Below are 22,750 nucleotides of genomic sequence, written 5' to 3'. Positions count from 1 at the left end.
ACATATATACATATATATACATATACACATATATATATATACACATATATATACATAATACACCTATACATATATACACATATATCACATATATACACATATATATACACATATATATACACATATATACACATATATATACACACATATATACACATATATATATATATATAAACACACACACACGAGTGTGTTGCCCATAGGGATCCAGCATGTGTTGCTCCAAAACCTGGATATACTTTCAGCACTGATGGTGCCATCACAGATGCTGGCTTTTGAACTTTGCGCTGGTAACAATCTGGATGGTCTTTTCCCCCTTTTGTCTGGAGGACACGACGTCCATGATTTAAAAAAAAAACAATCTGAAATGTGGATTCATCAGACCACAGCACACTTTCCACTTTGCGTATGTCCATTTCAAATGAGCTTTGGCCCAGAGAAGGTGGCAGCGTTTCTGCATGTTGTTGATGTATAGCTTTCGCTGTGCATGGTAGTTTTAACTTGCACTTGTAGATGTAGTGACGAACTGTGTTAACTGACAATGGTTTTCTGAAGTGTTCCTGAGCCCACGTGGTAAGATCCTTTACACAATGTCTGTTTTTAATGCAGCGTCGCCTGAGGGATCGAAGGTCACAGGCATTCAATGTTGGTTTTCGGCCTTGCCGCTTACATGTAGAAAGTTCTCCAGATTCTCTAAATCTTCTATTATATTATGGACTGTAGATGATGGAATCCCTAAATTCCTTGCAATTAAACATTGAGAAACATTGTTCTTAAACTGTTGGACTATTTTTTCCTCACCGCATCTTTGCTTGTGAATGGCTGAGCCTTTTGGGGATGCTCCTTTTTCCCCCAATCATGACACTTACCTGTTTCCAATTAACCTGTTCACCTGTGCAATGTTCCAAACAGGTGTTCTTTGAGCATTCATCAACTTCCCCAGTCTTTTGTTGTCCCTGTCCCAGCTTTTTTGAAATGTGTTGCAGGCATCCATTTCAAAATGAGCAAATATTTGCACAAAAACAAAAAAGTCTATCAGTTTGAACATTAAATATCTTGTCTTTGTGGCGTATTCAATTGAATATAAGTTGAAGAGGATTTGCAAACCTTCATCCTCGAAGGAATACTTGAGGATCTCCTCAATCCCATCGTCACGTCTTCCGAGGAGGAAGCGGAGACTGGGGACTCACAGGCGGACTCGTCCGTCGCCCAGGCCGAGGTCACCGAGGTGGTTGGAAAGCTCCTCAGTGGCAGGGCTCCTGGGTGAATAAAGTCCGTCCTGAGTACCTTGGGTCTCTGGATGCTGTGGGACAATCTTGGTTGACATGCCTCTGCAACATCGCATGGCGGTCGGGGGACAGTGCCTCTGGATTGGCAGACTGGGGTGGTGGTCCCTCTGTTTAAGAAGGGGGACCAGAGGGTGTGTTCCAACTACAGGGGGAATCACACTCCTCAGCCTCCCAGTAACGTCTATTCCAGAGTACTGGAGAGGAGAATTTGACCGATAGTCGAAACACGGATTCAGGAGGAGCAGTGTGGTTTTCGTCCTGGTCGCGGCACACTGGACCAGCTCTACACACTCCATTGGGTGCTTGAGGGTTCATGGGAGTTCGCCCAACCAGTCCACATGTGCTTTGAGGATCTGGAAAAGGCGTTCGACTGTGTTCCTCAGGGCACCCTGTGGGGGTGCTCCGGGGTACTTTGTTAAGGGCTATCCGGTTCCTGTAAAACCGCAGCAGGAGCTTGGTTCGCACTGCCAGTAGATCGACAGACGGATCGGTGCAGCATCTGCAGTGATGCGGTCGCTGTATCGGACCGTCATGGTGAAGAGACAGCTGAGTAGGGGGGCAAAGCTCTCAATTTACCGATCGATCTACGTTCCGACCCTCACCTATGGTCATGAGATTTGGCTCATGATCGAAAGAACGAGATCGTGAGTACAAACGGCCGAGATGAGTTTCCTCCGCAGGGTTGCTGGGCGCTCCCTTAGCGATAGGGTGAGGAGCTCGGTCACTCGGGAGGAGCTCGGAGTTGAGCCGCTGCTCCTCCACGTCGAAAGGAGCCAGCTGAGGTGGCTTGGGCATCTTTTCCGGATGCCCCCTGGATGCCTTGCTGGAGAGGTGTTCCGGGTACGTCCCATCGAGAGGAGACCCTGGGGGAGACCCAGGACACACTGGAGGGATTACGTCTCTCGGCTGGCTTGGGAATGCCTCGGGGTTTCCCCGGAGGAGCTGGAGGAGGTGTGTGTGGATCGGGAGGTCTGGGCGACTTTGCTTGAGCTGCTGCCCTCGCGACCCGACTTCAGATAAGCGGAAGAAAATGGATGGAAGGATTTGCAAAACCACTGTATTCTGTTTTTAGTTACATTTCACACAACATCCCAACTTCATTGGAATTGGGGTTGTACAACAACAGCATTTAAAACCCCAAACTCCCATGATTTTAGCAGTAATGGTACTTGTAATAAGTGTAGCTTATTCGTAGCTTTGGAGGCCAGGCTGGGCGAATTGGAGACTCGGCCTCCGCACCTTGGAAAATCGTACAGCTAGCCAGGCCCCTGTAGTCGGTGCGGACCAAGGTAGCTAAGCTGCCGTTAGTTTCCCCCTCCGGCAGATCCCGAGCCAGCCGGGAAAGCAAGGCGGACTGGGTGACTGTGAGGAGGAAGCATAGCCTAAACAGAAGCCCCGTGTACACCCGCCAACCCGTTCACATCTTCTAACCGTTTTTCCCCACTCGGCGACACACCCGCCGAGGAACAAACTCTGGTTATTGGCGACTCTGTTTTGAGAAATGTGAAGTTAGCGACACCAGCAACCATAGTCAATTGTCTTCCGGGGCCAGACCAGGTGACATTGAAGGAAATTTGAAACTGCTGGCTAAGGCTAAGCATAAATTTGGCAAGATTGTAATTCACGTCGGCAGTAATGACACCTGGTTACTCCAATCGGAGGTCACTAAAATTAACATTAATCGGTGTGTAACTTTGCAAAAACAATGTCGGACTCTGTAGTCTTCTCTGGGCCCCTCCACCAATCGGACCGGGAGTGACATGTTTAGCCGCATGTTCTCCTTGAATTTCTGGCTGTCTGAGTGGTGTCCAAAAATGAGGTGGGCTTCACAGATAATTGGCAAAGCTTCTGCGGAAAACCTGGTCTTGTTAGGAGAGACGGCGTCCATCCCACTTTGGATGGAGCAGCTCTCATTTCTAGAAATCTGGCCAATTTTCTTAAATCCTCCAAACCGTGACTATCCAGGGTTGGGACCAGGAAGCAGAGTTGTAGTCTTACACACCTCTCTGCAGCTTCTCTCCCCCTGCCATCCCCTCATTACTCCATCCCCGTAGAGACGGTGCCTGCTCCCAGACCACCAATAACCAGCAAAAATATATTTAAGCATAAAAATTCAAAAAGAAAAAATAATATAGCACCTTCAACTGCACCACAGACTAAAACAGTAAATGTGGTCTATTAAACATTAGATCTCTCTCTTCTAAGTCCCCTGTTAGTAAATTATATAATAATTGATCAACATATTGATTTATTCTGCCTTACAGAACCTGGTTACAGCAGGATGAATATGTTAGTTTAAATGAGTCAACACCCCCGAGTCACACTAACTGACAGAACACTCGTAGCACGGGCCGAGGCGGAGGATTAGCAGCAATCTTCCACTCCAGCTTATTAATTAATCAAAAACCCAGACAGAGCTTTAATTCATTTGAAAGCTTGACTTAGTCTTGTCCATCCAAATTGGAAGTCCCAAAAACCAGTTTTATTTGTTGTTATCTATCGTCCACCTGGTCGTTACTGTGAGTTTCTCTGTGAATTTTCGGACCTTTTGTCTGACTTAGTGCTTAGCTCAGATAAGATAATTATAGTGGGCGATTTTAACATCCAGACAGATGCTGAGAATGACAGTCTCAACATTGCATTTAATCTATTGTTAGACTCTATTGGCTTTGCTCAAAATGTAATGAGTCCACCCACCATTAATCATACCTTAGATCTTGTTTTGACTTATGGTAAGGAAATTGAAGACTTAACAGTATTCCCTGAAAACCCCTTCTGTCTGATCATTTCTTAACATTACATTTACTCTGATGGACTACCCAGCAGTGGGGATAAGTTTCATTACAGTAGAAGTCTTTCAGAAAGCGCTGTAACTAGGTTTAAGGATATGATTCCTTCTTTATGTTCTCCAAAGCCATATACCAACACAGGGCAGAGTAGCTACCTAAACTCTGTGAGTGAGATAGATTATCTCGTCAATAGTTTTATATCCTCATTGAGGGACAACTTTGGATGCTGTAGCCTCCTCTGAAAAAGAGAGCCTTAAATCATAAGTGCCTGACTCCATGGTATAACTCACAAACTCGCAGCTTAAAGCAGATAACCCGTAGGTTGGAGAGGAAATGGCGTCTCACTAATTTAGAAGATCTTCACTTAGCCTGGAAAAAGAGTCTGTTGCTCTATAAAAAAAAGCCCTCCGTAAAGCTAGGACATCTTACTACTCATCACTAATTGAAGAAAATAAGAACAACCCAGGTTCTTTTCAGCACTGTAGCCAGGCTGACAAAGTGTCAGAGCTCTATGAGCCGAGTATTCCTTTAACTTTAACTAGTAATGACTTCATGACTTTCTTTGCTAATAAAATTTTAACTATTAGACAAAAAATTACTCATAAACCATCCCAAAGACATATCTTTATGTTCGACTGCTTTCAGTAATGGTAGTATTTGGTTAGACTCTTTCTCTCCGATTGTTCTGTCTGAGTTATTTTCATTAGTTACTTTCCACCAAACCATCAACATGTCTATTAGACCCCATTCCTACCAGGCTGCTCAAGGAAGCCCCTACCATTAATTAATGCTTCAATCTTAAATATGATCAATCTATCTTTATTAGTTGGCTATGTACCACAGGCTTTTAAGGTGGCAGTAATTAAAGCATTACTTAAAAAGCCATCACTTGACCCAGCTATCTTAGCTAATTATAGGCCAATCTCCAACCTTCCTTTTCTCTCAAAATTCTTGAAAGGGTAGTTGTAAACAGCTAACTGATCATCTGCAGAGGAATGGTCTATTTGAAGAGTTTCAGTCAGGGTTTAGAATTCATCATAGTACAGAAACAGCATTAGTGAAGGTTACAAATGATCTTCTTATGGCCTCAGACAGTGGACTCATCTCTGTGCTTGTTCTGTTAGACCTCAGTGCTGCTTTTGATACTGTTGACCATAAATTTTATTACAGAGATTAGAGCATGCCATAGGTATTAAAGGCACTGCGGTGGTTTGAATCATATTTATCTAATAGATTACAATTTGTTCATGGAAATGGGGAATCTTCTTCACAGACTAAGGTTAATTATGGAGTTCCACAAGGTTCTGTGCTAGGACCAATTTTATTCACTTTATACATGCTTCCCTTAGGCAGTATTATTAGACAGCATTGCTTAAATTTTCATTGTTACGCAGATGATACCCAGCTTTATCTATCCATGAAGCCAGCGGACACACACCAATTAGCTAAACTGCAGGATTGTCTTACAGACATAAAGACATGGGTGACCTCTAATTTCCTGCTTTTAAACTCAGATAAAACTGAAGTTATTGTACTTGGCCCCACAAATCTTAGAAACATGGTGTCTAACCAGATCCTTACTCTGGATGGCATTACCCTGACCTCTAGTAATACTGTGAGAAATCTTGGAGTCATTTTTGATCAGGATATGTCATTCAATGCGCATATTAAACAAATATGTAGGACTGCTTTTTTGCATTTGCGCAATATCTTAAAATTAGAAAGGTCTTGTCTCAAAGTGATGCTGAAAAACTAATTAATGCATTTATTTCCTCTAGGCTGGACTATTGTAATTCATTATTATCAGGTGTCCTAAAAGTTCCCTGAAAAGCCTTCAGTTAATTCAAAATGCTGCAGCTAGAGTACTGACGGGGACTAGAAGGAGAGAGCATATTTCACCCATATTGGCCTCTCTTCATTGGCTTCCTGTTAATTCTAGAATAGAATTTAAAATTCTTCTTACTTATAAGGTTTGAATAATCAGGTCCCATCTTGTCTTAGGGACCTCATTATACCATATCACCCCAATAGAGCGCTTCGCTCTCAGACTGCAGGCTTACTTGTAGTTCCTAGGGTTTTTTAAGAGTAGAATGGGAGGCAGAGCCTTCAGCTTTCAGGCTCCTCTCCTCTGGAACCAGCTCCCAATTCGGATCAGGGGGACAGAGACCCTCTCTACTTTTAAGATTAGGCTTAAAACTTTCCTTTTTTGCTAAAGCTTATAGTTAGGGCTGGATCAGGTGACCCTGAACCATCCCTTAGTTATGCTGCTATAGACTTAGACTGCTGGGGGGTTCCCATGATGCACTGAGTGTTTCTTTCTCTTTTGCTCTGTATGCACCACTCCGCATTTAATCATTAGTGATTGATCTCTGCTCCCCTCCACAGCATGTCTTTTTCCTGGTTCTCTCCCTCAGCCCCAACCAGTCCCAGCAGAAGACTGCCCCTCCCTGAGCCTGGTTCTGCTGGAGGTTTCTTCCTGTTAAAAGGGAGTTTTTTCCTTCCCACTGTCGCCAAGTGCTTGCTCACAGGAGGTCGTTTTGACCGTGGGGTTTTTCCGTAATTATTGTATGGCTTTGCCTTACAATATAAAGCGCCTTGGGGCAACTGTTTGTTGTGATTTGGCGCTATATAAATAAAATTGATTTGATTTGATGATGCACTGCAGCACAACAACCATTGTTTACTGGTTAGCTAAAATTGCTAATTTCTCCAAAATATTGTCCCATCAACTTTCTGTTTTCGCAACATTAATCCTTAACCCAAAATGCATAAGCATACCAAACAGCAAATGTCAGCTCTCCCCTCTTTCGCCGTGATCAAATCCACACACACGCATACACCACCTGGCTAAAGCTATATTAGGGTGGTCCTCTACAGTATGCCAAAAATAAAAAGGTGACTTTAAGGTTCTTCCTGACAAAATTGTTTCATCCTGATAAGAAAATCTTTTGGGCAAAATTTTATTTGACAACTATTCTAACCACTGCTGCATGTGGGGTGAAAATTGCAATAGTTGAACATGTTGGCACAAACCAGCAATAGTAATGGTCATGTTCACAAATGAAACACAAATTGAAACGCAACAACAATCCTTTCTCCTTTAACTGACCATACAGGAGAGATAAAAAGTGGTTGAAAACAAACCGTCATGGGAAGTGGCGTTTGGTTCCGATTTTCTTCACCTCCGGGAACTGACATCAATGCCACTCAACAACTTGCAGCAGGTATTCATGCTGCTGTTTATCCTTCATTAGGATCGATTGTAATCCTGCATAAGTGCAACTCCTCACTCAGCAAAATCATTCACAGCAGCAATGTTATCCAGGACCTGCTGTGATGACTGGAATGACCTTTCAGACTCCACTCTGAGTGGTCCTTGATGAAAAGGTCCATGTTGACGTTGAATGCCTTAAAAATGCACACTGAGACAGATGTAACAAAAAAAATAAATAATAAAAATCTGCCACTAATGAATTAATGTATCCAGTCCATAACTCAAATGTAACTTGCATGTCACACAAAACGGGCTGGGAGGCAGTGGTCAGTATTTTTCAAATCTCATGAAATTTCACCCCATTAATTTTTACCCATAAAGAAAGCAAAAAAGGAAGACACACCTTGAAAAAGTTGGTTTTTCAGGATCACCCTAATATATATGTGGTGTTGCATTTCCAATGCAGGGCCTGTCATTCTGTAGCATAGTGTAGTACAGTTTGCTTTAGCTTTCTCGCTTCCAGCTACAGCTGCCACCTAGCTCTCATCAAATCAAATCAATTTTATTTATATAGCGCCAAATCACAACAAACAGTTGCCCCAAGGCGCTTTATATTGTAAGGCAAGGCCATACAATAATTACGGAAAAACCCCAACGGTCAAAACGATCCCCTGTGAGCAAGCACTTGGCGACAGTGGGAAGGAAAAACTCTCTTTTAACAGGAAGAAACCTCCAGCAGAACCAGGTTCAGGGAGGGGCAGTCTTCTGCTGGGACTGGTTGGGGCTGAGGGAGAGAACAGGAAAAGACATGCTGTGGAGGGGAGCAGAGATCAATCACTAATGATTAAATGCAGAGTGGAAGGCTCTGCCTCCCATTCTACTCTTACAAACCCTAGGAACTACAAGTAAGCCTGCAGTCTGAGAGCGAAGCGCTCTATTGGGGTGATATGGTACTCTGAGGTCCCTAAGATAAGATGGGACCTGATTATTCAAAACCTTATAAGTAAGAAGAAGAATTTTAAATTCTATTCTAGAATTAACAGGAAGCCAATGAAGAGAGGCCAATATGGGTGAGATATGCTCTCTCCTTCTAGTCCCTGTCAGTACTCTAGCTGCAGCATTTTGAATTAACTGAAGGCTTTTCAGGGAACTTTTTGGACAACCTGATAATAATGAATTACAATAGTCCAGCCTAGAGGAAATAAATGCATGAATTAGTTTTTCAGCATCACTCTGAGACAAGACCTTTCTAATTTTAGCGATATTGCGCAATTGCAAAAAAAAAAATTCCTCTGCAGATGATCAGTTAGCTGTTTTACAACTACCCTTTCAAGAATTTTTGAGAGAAAAGGAAGGTTGGAGATTGGCCTATAATTAGCTAAGATAGCTGGGTCAAGTGATGGCTTTTTAAGTAATGGTTTAATTACTGCCACCTTAAAGCTGTGGTACATAGCCAACTAATAAAGATAGATTGATCATATTTAAGATTGAAGCATTAATTAATGGTAGGGCTTCCTTGAGCAGCCTGGCAGGAATGGGGTCTAATAGACATGTTGATGGTTTGGAGGAAGTAACTAATGAAAATAACTCAGACAGAACAATCAGAGAGAAAGAGTCTAACCAAATACCGGCATCACTGAAAGCAGCCAAAGATAACGATATGTCTTTGGGATGGTTATGAGTAATTTTTTGTCTAATAGTTAAAATTTTATTAGCAAAGAAAGTCATGAAGTCATTACTAGTTAAAGTTAAAGGAATACTCGGCTCAATAGAGCTCTGACTCTTTGTCAGCCTGGCTACAGTGCTGAAAAGAAACCTGGGGTTGTTCTTATTTTCTTCAATTAGTGATGAGTAGTAAGATGTCCTAGCTTTACGGAGGCTTTTTTATAGAGCAAGAGACTCTTTTTCCAGGCTAAGTGAAGATCTTCTAAATTAGTGAGATGCCATTTCCTCTCCAACTTACGGGTTATCTGCTTTAAGCTGCGAGTTTGTGAGTTATACCACGGAGTCAGGCACTTCTGATTTAAAGCTCTCTTTTTCATGAGCGAAAAGGAAAGCAGAGTATGTAAACCCTTCCCTAGTGGTTTTTCAAAACTCTACGTCAAGACTCTCACAGTGCCTCCTTGTGGCACACCATGGAAACTGGGCACCTTGTGGCCCCAGGCTAAACGGTGAGTGATATCGGAGCAGGTTGAGGCCCCAGAGGTACAGTGTGCATGACCCACTGGCATGTGGATACGCTCTGATACTTACAACTCAACCATCTGCTGCCTTGTGGATTGAGCCTCTGTCAGCAAAGGCTAGCAAAAGAAAAGCTTTGACCTCAAACCCAGTCACAACCACTGCCTTGTGGCACTCCGAGTCACGAAAGGCTTTAGAAGTCAAACCTAAGGAAAATTCCAGAGCTGGAGTTCCTAAGACAGTCCACAGCTGTTCACAGCTTCATTCCGGCAACTCCTGTAAGACCGCTGGTGCCAAACTGTACAATTTCTTGCCGTTCCTTTGGATCCAGCTGCATGTGGAAAGGGAAGACTTGCTGCATGGGCAACAGTTTATCCTCCATATCACATCACCCAGGCTAGCATCCAACACAACCCATCAACAGCTTGGAAACAACACGGGAATCAACAGTTTACCAGTGACAAGTCTAAGTACTCGACTGGCGTCGAGCAAGACCCTAGGGGTTGTTTCTGACAGTGGGACAGTTCTTCACACCTCACTGGAGCGTTACCGTCCACCTTAAGCAGGGCATCCCCCAGCCAAGAAGGTGCTGTTCCACCACAGCCTGCTATCTCCATTGGGTGTATGGAGATCAAGAGATATCTGAATAGCAGGCTGCAACCATCGCAACAGGCAACAACAAAGCAAGTCTACGACAGAGACCAGCTCTAAAACTGGGAAGTTGGAACGTCCGAACAATGATGACCGGCCTTTCTGAAAATCTGCAGGATATCAACGACTCCAAGAATACAGCCATCTCAATGATGAGCTAAAGAGATTAAATGTATACATTGCTGCCCTCCAGGAAATAAGATTTGCCAGTTGTGGCACCTCGAAGAAGAAGGAATTTGCGTTCTACTGGTAGGGTAAAAGCAAGGATGAGCCTAGGAAGCAGGGAGTGGGGTTTGCTGTCAGGAACAGCCTGTTCTGCATAGCAGAACTGGGCAGTGGAGGCTCTGCGCATGTCTTTACGTCTTATCACCCCCGCAGGTCCAGTTTCCCTAATCAGTATGTACGCTCCAACACTGTCCACCACATCTGTGTATCACCAACTCCTTCTTCCAACACAAAGTCTCTTGGAGACAACCGCGCTCTAAACACTGGCACCAACTGGACCTGATCGTTGTCAGGCGTGCCAGCATCAAGTATGTCTCACACACACATTCTACAAAAGCACAGACTTGTGACACAGACCACTCCCTAGTATGCTGCAGGATCAGGCTGCAAGCAAAAAAAAAAAAAAAAAAAAAAAAATTAAGGAAACCCTTGTATAAACACCACCAAGATGTCTCAGACAGACCTCATAGACCAGGGGTTTTCAAAGTGCAGGAGAGCGAGATCCCCCCTTAGAGAACAAATGAATAGCTGCCCCCCACACCGATGCATACACACAATTTCAACATCTTCACGTGTTTCTTTTTATTCTTTTATGCATTTTAAACACATTGTGCATTTTGAGGAACTGTCTATACATTTACACATTTTACAGACTTTGTATCATTTTAAACATGTTTTTAAAGAACTTCCTATTCTTTCACACATTTTACACCCTTTTCAAGCATTTTAAATATGTTTTTAAAGAACTTTCTATTATTCTATTTTTAACTTTTGTCATATTTTAAACATCTTGGCTGGGCCAAGGCGTGCTGAGATATGCTCAACCTAATATCTTCTATTTTCTCCTTGAAATAATCCAAGAAGTCCTGCGCTGAAAAGGGAGAATGACTAACAAGTGGCTGCCCGTGAATGAGAAATTCTACTGTGTCAAACAAGAACTTTGAGTTATGTTTGTTTTTACAGATCAAATCAGAGTAATGGGCCCGCTTTGTGGCTAGTCATGCACGCTTATAATCTAAAATAGCATCCGGCCACACAAGGCAGAAAACCTCTAATTTGGAACTATGCCATTTCCAGTCCAAACCTCTAAGGCCACGCAAGTAACGATTGAACCAAGGTGACTGTGCCTTGGGAGGTCTTATCAAGACTGTGACTCAATCTTATCAAGTGTAGTTTTAAGTGCTGAATTTAAAATATCAGGTAGTCTAGTCTTGAGTTCAGTTATACTTGAGGGATTAATACGATGCCGCACTAGTAGACAAGGTTGTTGCTCTACTAAATGCGGTAGGGTAAATGTAAACCTGATAAGTGGAGTGGTCTGAGACCACAGATGCAAGATGTCAATAGTCGTGACAGCAAACCCACATGAAAGAACTAAATCCAGGGTATTTCCACCAGTGTGCATCAGGTCCTGAATGCATTGCTGGAATCCCAATGCATCCACAATTTGCATAAATGATTTGCTAAGGGGATCAGAGGGCTTATTTATATGAATGTTAAAGTGACCAATAATCAAGATGTTATCTGCACTAGTTGACAAACTAGAGATGAACATACCAAATTTATCTAAGAAACCAGAATATGGGCCAGGGGGCCTATAAACAGTGATAAAATAACATACCTGAGCTCCAGTTTTATGACCCTGACAGTACTTAGCATCATGGGCATAGCGGAGAGTCAGATGCTCAAACAAATTACATCTGTGACCCCCAACACCTAATAAAGAAAATCCAGATTTATAAATAACTGCAACACCTCCGCCTTGCTTCACACCACGAGACACGTGACTAAATGTATACCCCAGTGGGCAGGCCTCATTCAGAGGAATGAGAGTTGTGGGTTTGAGCCAGGTTTCACATAAGCCAATTATATCTAAATGATGATCTATAATTAGATCATTAAACAACAAAGATTTCAAGGACAATGATCTGATGTTAATGAGACCCAGGATAAGGACCTCAATGGGGATGACCGCCCAACTGTTTGGAACCCGGCAAAGCAAGCCCAGGTTCCGAGAGCACCACTGGCGCAAATCAATCCAGCAAAGACATGGACGGCCGGGCCGACAGTCCTCAGAGCCAACCAGCGGCACCACACAGGCTTTTCCCGGATCCACAAGGATGCCAGGGCAGGACAGATCCCGCCAGAATTCTGTGCACAGCTCGTCCAGACGCCAAACAGAGCTTCAGCTTCACCAGCTGGCCACTTCATCACCCGCGGGACGACTGGGCTTTCGACCGAAAGGCAGCGTAGGAGCCCGGCACAGCAAGCCGGAACCTCCAATTAAATTGGGAGCAGAAACTTCCCCCTGCCGATAACACTCTCTGGACCGGAGGCTGGAGATCCAGCAGCGTTTGCCGATCATACACCCGCAGTGACTCCAATTCAAAAACAGCATAAGTTAAAAACAATAAATAAAGACTGGAGAGCAGCTCGACACAACGGTGCCATCTTGGCACAGTGTGTAAAGCACTTTGAGTGTCTGATGCAGATGGAAAGCGCTATAAAAATGCAGTCCATTTCCCATTTAGAGAGAAGCGACTACAATAACTACAGGGGTATCTCCCTCTTCAGCACTGTCAGCAAAGCTGGCAAACTGGGTCTATCCTGAGTCAGTGTGACGTTCGTGCCAAAAGGTTAACAGTGGACATGGTCTTCCCCCCCATGACAGCTCCAGGAGAAATGCAGAGAACAACACGTGCCCCTATACGTCACCTTCACTGACCTCAGCAAAGCATTCAATCTTGTCAGCAGAGACTGTCTTATCAAGATCCTAAACAAGATCGGATGCCCACCAAAGTTACTACATCTCACAGTGTCTATGCCGGACTGTGCCATTCAACGACAGCACTTCAGCGCCTTTTGATATACTCAGCGGTGTCAAGCAAGGCTGTGTCCTCACTCCCCATCTCTTTGGGATTTTCTTTGACATGCTACTAAAGCATGCTTTTGGCTCAGCAGCTGAGGGGATCTATCGACTGACAAGATCTTCAATCTCGCTCACCTAAAGCCAAGACAAAGGTTCGCGATTTGCCACTTACCAATGACACAGCCATGGTAATCCACTCTCAATGGGAGCTGCAGACACTGATGAATCATTTCTCCTGGGCCTGCAAGGACTTTGATCTCACAATGAGCCTGAAGAAGACTAATGTCTCGAGCCAGGGTACAGTGGAACCACTAGCCTTCACCACTGATGAGTACAAACTCGATGTCATGCATGAATTGATCTATCTCGGCTCCACCATCACTGATAACCTCTCCCTTGACAGTCAAATTGACAAGAGGACTGAGAAGGTGGGTGGCACATTCTCTCACCTGGATAGTGGAGTATGATCAAACCTCAAGCTGACAGCAAAGACAAAGATGGCAGTGTACAACACCTGTGTCATCAGCACATTACTGTATTCGGTACTTTAACGTTTCCCATAATCCCTCTATGCTTCCCAGAATGCACCGCAGTGCCAGCAGAGTTCCGGCATTTCAAAGCCATGTAAACAATGGCTAGCAAGGATGTGGATGTCATAAATTCAGCGAGTTCTCCAGGGATTATGATGACACATTCTCTCAAGTTGAGAGGGTTATCTAGAAGAGGTGTAGCACCTGTGACCTCCAATAGTGCTGATTGGTGCTAGCATCGCCGACTAACGGCACAAACTGAGGTCACCAAAAGGGCACATCACCAAAAGACGAAAATGGAGCACTGTGATTCTTCATAGAAGCTCGGACATGTAGCACAGCCTAAGGGTCATACACCCAGCGAGCAGCAAGACCATTGTAGACCAGCAGGAAGACTAAACACAAAACAAACAACGGGGACGCTGGCAGTTTCACAACAAGTTTTCTTTAGACAAGTGCAGGAATGGATTCAAGGACATTGCCAAGTCAGTGAACATCTCTATCATCAGGGAATAAATATGGTACAATATTTTACAGATGAGAGCATGTCATCTTGAAAACCTGAGTGACAGCACCGTGACCATTCGTAAAGAGTTACAAGCTTCAGCAGCTGTGTTTGGAGAGACTGAGTGCTCCTACTATATTACTTGTCTGTTGCGTCAATATTAACTGGTGTCTAATTGTCTGGGACAAGTAGACACACTGTTCAGGCAAGTACTCTGTGTAGTTTTTTAGTGCAAAGTTGTCAAATGCTTTATTTTCACCATATATTTTAACACAGAAGTAGACTATGGAAACGTGTCCAACAAACTGCATTGCGATTCACTGTAATGGCAAATGCATTATGGGAATGCTGTTGTAGCAGTAAGCCTGTAGAAAGGTTTCACTTACTCACCCACCTTCAACTGCTTACTCCAATTAAGGTTTTATTTTACCCTGTGGCTGATAACCTGATCAAACGGAGTGACTGGAAGTGATTGATGATGGATTTAGGAGTTCACATGGATTTAGAAATTTCCCCATTTTCAATTCTTACCTTTTTCCTTCCACAATTAAATACAACCCCTGGCAAAAATTATGGAATCACCGGCCTCGGAGGATGTTCATTCAGTTTTTGTAGAAAAAAAGCAAATCACAGACATGACGCAAAACTAAAGTAATTTTAAATGGCAACTTTCTGGCTTTAAGAAACACTATAAGAAATCAAGAAAAAAAAATTGTGGCAGTCAGTAACGGTTACTTTTTTAGACCAAGCAGAGGGGAAAAAATATGGACTCACTCAATTCTGAGGAATAAATTATGGAATCACCCTGTAAATTTTCATCCCCAAAACTAACACCTGCATCAAATCAGATCTGCTCGTTAGTCTGCATCTAAAAAGGAGTGATCACACCTTGGAGAGCTGTTGCATCAAGTGGACTGACATGAATCATGGCTCCAACACGAGAGATGTCAATTGAAACAAAGGAGAGGATTATCAAACTCTTAAAAGAGGGTAAATCATCACGCAATGTTGCAAAAGATGTTGGTTGTTCACAGTCAGCTGTGTCTAAACTCTGGACCAAATACAAACAGCATGGGAAGGTTGTTAAAGGCAAACATACTGGTAGACCAAGGAAGACATCAAAGCGACAAGACAGAAAACTTAAAACAATATGTCTCAAAAATCGAAAATGCACAACAAAACAAATGAGGAATGAAAGGGAGGAAACTGGAGTCAACGTCTGTGACCAAACTGTAAGAAACCGCCTAAAGGAAATGGGATTTACATACAGAAAAGCTAAATGAAAGCCATCATTAACACCTAAACAGAAAAAAACAAGGTTACAATGGGCTAAGGAAAAGCAATCATGGACTGTGGATGACTGGATGAAAGTCATATTCAGTGATGAATCTCGAATCTGCATTGGGCAAGGTGATGATGCTGGAACTTTTGTTTGGTGCCGTTCCAATGAGATTTATAAAGATGACTGCCTGAAGAGAACATGTAAATTTCCACAGTCATTGATGATATGGGGCTGCATGTCAGGTAAAGGCACTGGGGAGATGGCTGTCATTACATCATCAATAAATGCACAAGTTTACATTGATATTTTGGACACTTTTCTTAGCCCATCAATTGAAAGGATGTTTGGGGATGATGAAATCATTTTTCAAGATGATAATGCATCTTGCCATAGACCAAAAACTGTGAAAATATTCCTTGCAAAAAGACACATAGGGTCAATGTCATGGCCTGCAAATAGTCCGAATCTTAATCCAATTGAAAATCTTTGGTGGAAGTTGAAGAAAATGGTCCATGACAAGGCTCCAACCTGCAAAGCTAATCTGGCAACAGCAATCAGAGAAAGTTGGAGCCAGACCGATGAAGAGTACTGTTTGTTACTCATTAAGAGACTGCAAGCTGTTATAAAAGCCAGAGGTGGTGCAACAAAATACTAGTGATGTGTTGGAGCGTTCTTTTGTTTTTCATGATTCCATAATTTTTTCCTCAGAATTGAGTGATTCCATATTTTTTTTCCCTCTGCTTGGTCTAAAAAAGTAACCGTTACTGACTGCCACAATTTTTTTTCCTGATTTCTTATAGTGTTTCTTAAAGCCAGAAAGTTAACATTTCAAATGACTTTAGTTTTGTGTCATGTCTGTGATCTGCTTTTTTCTACAAAATTAAACAACTGAATGAACATCCTCTGAGGCCGGTGATTCCATAATTTTTGCCAGGGGTTGTATTATTCCAATTTTGTTCAAGTAAAATGATCAAGTGACCGAGCAATAAAACTTTCTTACCCATTTCCCTGCCGAGACAGGTGGTATACAATAGTCGCAGAGGTCACAGTCTTCCCAGTGCCAGGAGGACCCTGGATCAGGCTGAGAGGTCGCTGCAGCACCGTCTTCACAGCATACACCTGAACATCCAGAAAAAGAAATAACTTTCCTTCAAGTGTACATACTGCTAACAGAAAGCTGAAGCTATAAAACTGTACCTATGTGCTGGGGAATTAAAAATAAAAACATATACTTGTTACATAAGGTGCTGTGAAGCATCAGTCTACACATATACCAACATAATCAGCACAGGGTTCTCAGCAGGATTTTTCTCACCGTAATGGGATGGAAAAAAAAAAAAAGCAAAGGGTTCAGGGGACTGCTTAGGCTTTAACCCTGCAGAAGCTTTTGCTTTATGAGCTTATAAAGGGCCTTCTTTGTTTTTTTGGGGTTTTTTTTTATTTCAAAATGTAGAGTAATCAGAAATTAATCTTGAAGTTAAAAAAAAAACATTTGTAAGGATTTTCTATAGTAAACTGATATGTATAAATTGGCTCCTGTGCAGTGACACATTTCTACACTCTTCTATGTTTTGGTCTGATGCCTCTTTCTTTTGGCTTTAAAGTGAGGCTGTAACAAAACAAAAACAAAAAAACCTAAACAAAAATTATGGCTTTACGTAACAAAATTTGGCCCTCAAAATGCAGGCAACAGTGTTTCAGAGGGATATACCAAAATAAAATGTTACTTTGGTATCTGCCTCCCCTATAATACACCATCGCACCTGGAGACCTGCTGCGCTGCTGTGCTCAGACTGGAGCGCTGAGACTCACTGGGGTAAGTTCTCCCCGACGGACTGGAGGACATCTCATTTTGGGGAAAACAGTTTTGGTCTTTGCCTGTTTTACAAAATTTGTAAAGAGTGTCATTTGATTTAAAACAGTGATTCGCTTTGAAGTTATTGATTGCGGAATGATCCGTCTTTCCACCTTTAGTCGGCAGAGAGCCGCAGCAAATCCCGCAACACACACAGAGTGGAGGATATTATCATTATTATTATTTTCACGAGCGACACTAACTTTAGTTTAGTCCACGGCAGAGAGCTGCAATGTTAGCTGCTCCACAAAAAAAGGCACATTAATGACAAACAAAAACTGTCTGTGTGAAGCGGTGGACGATTCTCGCAGAAAAAGAGTCCCGTTTATAGAGACTTTAATCAGCAGAAAAGGCAGAAATGGCTTTTGTAGAGGCTGATGAATAAATTGTGGATGCGCTGCTTCTATATCAGAACCAGCGGCTCCAGTCAACATAGAGAAATGATTATTTTCCCGTTATACACCCTAAAAAACAATGCAACGGCCCAACTGCAGCGTAATTTTTTATTATAACAGCATAACAGACCGTTGCGCTGTTATAATGCTGGTGAGAACCCTGCAGTGGTAATTTTTTCAGTGCTGGCTGGTTGAAAACACAAGCAATCAGGCCACCTTGAATCTGAAATGCACATTCAAAAAAGCATGGTTTAACAGAAAGGAACACTGAGGCAGAGTGCAGTGACCTCTAACCTGTGAGTGGTTGAGGTCAGGCAGGCCCTGAGCAGTGAACGTTTAGGCAGCTGGCACTGATGGTGAGATCCTCCACCTCATGGCCCAGCAGTTTGTGGTAAATGTATCCAGACACAGAGGTCTCATCCACTGCAAATGTCTTCAAAGCACTCTGCATCCTGCAACGCCACACACACAAACTCAAGCCGTTACTGTGCACAGGAAAAGCTCAACATCAACATGCTCACTTCTCATTAGTATGCATGTATGTACACATAACTCCTCCAAAGTGCAATCAGCTCATTAACTGCACAGCGGTTGCTGTAAATATGAAGCACCTAACATGTATTGTTTGAGCTATTGCGTTAACACACAGACAAGCTTGATGACATAATGTTCCATGGTGCACTACAATGTCCACAGAACAAATTAAAAACTGTACACCGCCACAAAAAAATAAATAAATAAATAAAATTCCCAGGGTGCAGTTTATACAAAATTACACAACACTGAACATGTGTACCACATGTGGTAGTTACAAGTTGCAGTTCCAGAAAAGAAACTGGAGAAAATTCAATTCAATTACACAGTAATATTTAGTAATACAGTGATGTAAGAGTAGATTCCCAATCAAATTTTTAATTTAGTTATATGAAACTAAAACCAACCTATCAAAGGAAGTGGATTTCCACACAAAATCCACCTGGAAGTTGTGCGGGATTTCCACAGGTGCTCCAGCGCTGCTCCGTAACTCAATGGCAATTTCATCTCCATAGTCTTAAAACAGGCTGTTAAAGAAAACCCATGTTCATTTTGAAACCATCTCATCCAGATGCAGATGGGTCAGATTAGGCCATCTGTGAAAAGGATACTGTCCGGAACTTTGATGACATGACCAATGCCTTTCCACAGTGGGGCCAGATCTCCTTTGTATCGCAGACAGATCTCATCACCTTGCATCAGCCTCATATCTGGAAATTTTGAGACAACACATTTTAGATGTAAATTTTCTATTAAAAACAAAAACAAAAAACGCAACCTAATCCAGGTGAATGACTTTTTTGCATGAGCAAATGTAATACAGTACCATGCACATGAGACAACACAAACCAACTAGAAACTAAAAAGGGAACAAAACCAAGCCATCCATGCCAGCAAAGTCGTAGGGCTGAGGGACGTCACGTGCAATTCTGACAGCTAAAGGGGGGATGTGAATGGACTAACTGCACCACAGAACCACTGGGAGGAAGTAAAGCTAAGAGAATTACCACCTGAGTCCGTCTTAGGCAGTGTGAAATAGGCAATCCGCTTTTTATTCAGTCCCAGGTCCCACCTGACTGTTATATTGTCCTGGGTCTGCAAGAGAGATTGGGGGGGGGGGGGGGGGGGGGGGGGGGGGATTGCAATGAAAACATGGTCGTGATCAAATAAAGTCTTTGACAAGCTTTAAATCTTTATTACTTATTTTTTAAAGTATCTGAACATTTCCACTGAAATGGTTCATGCAGTGCCAGCTGGATGAACCACCTGCTAAGAAAAGTCAAACTATGAACGGAATAATGAAACGGCTCTGAAATAGCATCATAAGCCCAAGACATGTATGACCCATACATTGCCGTGATCATTTAACAGCAAGACTACATAAATATGGAGTTTATGTACCTGGGACTCCTTGAGCTTCTTGTCATAATCAGCCTCCAGTTTGACCAATGGGCCAAATATGTTCTGGTACTGGTAAGCATCCTCATAGCGTAGCAGCACATGCTGGGGCTCCTCGTCCACACCAGGTTTCTCCAGGTCTTCCAAGGTGGCACTAGGGTTGTCCTGTGAGAAAATATAATCAAACACTGCTGGTAAGATATCAGCAGATTCCAAGCCTACGTGAGTGTCACAGGATGAAAGACTTATTCTCACTCTATTTCCTCACTACAATAATATAGATACTTATACATGAGCAATGGCATAATAAATGAAAATGCAAGTTTGACTTCATTGCTGAATGTCACGTGACTTCAATGGATCTTTGCTCAAGCACATTTTTCACAAGATCTCTTAATGTGTCTAGTGCTCCTATAATTTACAGGGAATAATAAGACTCACAAACAGAATCTCTACAGGCAGCGACCAGTTCAAGGTAGAAAAGTGTCCCAAAAAAGTGTTAAAGTGTATACCTTTGTGAGTTGGTAAATATTAAGATTCCTGCTCACATACAGAAATACTCATTCATTTTCTAAATCCACTTACTCCAAACAAGGGTCACAGGCTGGAGCCTATCCCAGCAGTCATTGGGCAAGAGGTGAAGTACACCATCAACAGGCCACTTTAATGCAGGGCCACATAAAGCAATATAAATTGGGTTTTTCATTTGTATTATTCATTCTGAACCATGTGATTATTTCAGTCACTGTATTTTCCAGAGCACAAGTCTCAGTTTTTGTTTTAAACTAGTTTGTGAAGCCCTGTAATTTAATACTCCAGTGCAACTTATAATCTGAAAAATCACATTCAGTCCTAATAAAAATAACTATAAATATAGCTTTTCCCAGGAATCAACGCACTCAACAAGAATAAATTCCAACAAGGAAAAAACAAAACACCAATAATAAAAAAAAGTACAATGGAACAATGCACTAAAATCTGAGTGTGGATAATACAGAAAAATGCAACTTATACTCAGGTGTGACCTATGTTTTTTCCCTCTACAAAAGCCATTTTTGGGGAATGGTGCGGAAGGGGGGAAGCTTTTGAAAATTCAAGGTAAAAATTGGCCATTCTAGGGGTACCCAATGGGGAAAAGCCAGGTATGACAGCCCAAGTTCCTTCATCATGTCCAGAAGGCTGGGGAAGTTTGTTGAGTGGGCAATCTCATTCTGGGTTAGCCAGTACATGGCCCTCAGTGAGGCAGTTGGAGTCCATGGACATTTTTAAGTCAAGACTTAAAACCTATTTTTATTCTCTTTCTTATGAGTATTTTTATTTTGTTATGTTTTATTCTTTTACTTCTGTTTTTAATTAGGTATTTGAATTTTTTATCTTTCTTTATTTATTTTAATTTTTTTTATGTTGAACTGTTCTGTGTGAGGCACCTTTAGACAGCTTTTGTTGTAATTTGGCGCTTTATAAGGTGATTAAGTTGAAATTGAACAACATTTTATTGAGTCTTAAAGAAAATAAATATGAAATTGGTTACTGGATCCTTCAACTCTGGACATAATAAACTCTACATGGTGGATCCTTGATCTCTGGACATAAACAGAAATAAAATCTTTTAGTTTTTGTCAAAAGCATTTCCTTTCAGACATAATTATTGGCATGAATGTCTTTCCATACCTATGAGCTGAGCTCTTGCAGCTCTGCTGCAGGTTAAGTTTATAAAGAATGCAGGACGTCTCATTTTGGGAGGAAAAATGTTTTAGTCGATTGTAGTTTATTGTTTAGTTTAGTTTATTGTAACGTTTGTAAAAGGTGTCATTTTATTTAAAGCGGCGATTCGTTTTGAAGTTATTAATTCCGAGCAGACTCTGTCTCAGCAGAGAGCCGCGCAGCGTTTAAAGCTGTGACAACGGAACGGAGGACGATTCCCGTTTCTCGACTGCAACAAGACAACAGTCCCAGTTAGTGACTTTAATCCACACAAAAGTGACTCATATTTTAATGGCTTTCAGAGGGGTTAAGAAGCGGACTTACCGCTTCTGAAGAGCAGCGAATCAAAGAGCCACGAGCCATTGAATCAAAGCATTGCTTCGATTCAATGGCTCGTGAAGCTTCAAACTGGAGTCACGCTGCAGAAAAGGTTGATTACAGACGCTGTATTAAAAATCGCAACGGTCCAAAATTATAGCGCAACGGGCTGTAACGCAAGTTTGCGCTAGCTAGAACCCTGCTGCTACACACGCGCGCGGACACACACAAAATCCATTCCCCTGTAAGCCGTGTGGATGCATGAAGACCTGTTCACTTGAAACAGTGATGTGATTTTTGGCTGGACTGAGGAACTACACCAAGTCTTTTTTTTTTATGGAAGTCCGAAGTCACTACACAGCATCACTGCACTGCACTACACGTTAAAGTGGAACACCAAAATGTAAGTCCCTTTTCCGATGTTTATAAATTAATAAAATATCAAATGACAAGGATCTATTTTAGCCGTTATATAAAACAAATAATGAATGTTTTTACATTCTTTCAATGGAACGAATATTTAATTTGTTCCACTGAACTCATAAACATTCATTATTTGTATAATGTATGGTACATGTCGCTTGCAGAAAGAGTGCATTAAGCCTTCAGAGATTTTTCCACTTTTTAAATGACCAAACCCCTCATTAACCAACACTCCACTTTCTGCACTGATTCTGTTGCCCCAAAAGGAAAAACAGGGCAGGTACCGCCTTTGGGGTGAATTATGTTGTGTTTTGGCACTCTAAAAATAAACTGAATTGTCCAGAATTTTCATTTTCTCTTGACTAGGTTGTGACTCATTGCCTATTGTGAGATAAATTACTGATGTTTTCCATCATATATAAGAAGGTGACCTAAAAGTTCCAACAGGGTAATTCCATGGATGCAGACGTGACATTTGGACACTTTGTTTTTGTCTCCATTTCCCAAGAAGAAAACATATCTGCATTGAGTTCATCCCATGAGGTAGGCCTGAGGTTACTTTTATATAGGGAGAACTAAAATTTTCCT

General features: G+C 42.1%; 1 protein-coding gene across 1 annotated transcript in view; it reads right to left on the bottom strand.

Annotated features, from left to right (window-relative positions):
* The window catches only part of LOC117518116 (regulator of nonsense transcripts 1-like), a 70,892-nt gene that overhangs the window by 32,724 nt on the left and 15,418 nt on the right, over positions 1–22,750 (bottom strand). Inside the window, 8 exon segments of the mRNA XM_034179179.1 lie at positions 16,536–16,654; positions 18,080–18,120; positions 18,123–18,137; positions 18,140–18,237; positions 18,727–18,835; positions 18,931–19,029; positions 19,330–19,414; positions 19,721–19,882. Coding sequence (XP_034035070.1) covers positions 16,536–16,654; positions 18,080–18,120; positions 18,123–18,137; positions 18,140–18,237; positions 18,727–18,835; positions 18,931–19,029; positions 19,330–19,414; positions 19,721–19,882 — 728 coding nt within the window.

This window comes from Thalassophryne amazonica, chromosome 10, assembly GCF_902500255.1.
Source record: "Thalassophryne amazonica chromosome 10, fThaAma1.1, whole genome shotgun sequence".
NCBI classification, from domain to species: Eukaryota; Metazoa; Chordata; class Actinopteri; order Batrachoidiformes; family Batrachoididae; genus Thalassophryne; species Thalassophryne amazonica.
Note: the sequence above shows the minus strand (reverse complement) of the source record. Positions and strands in the feature narration are given on the sequence as shown.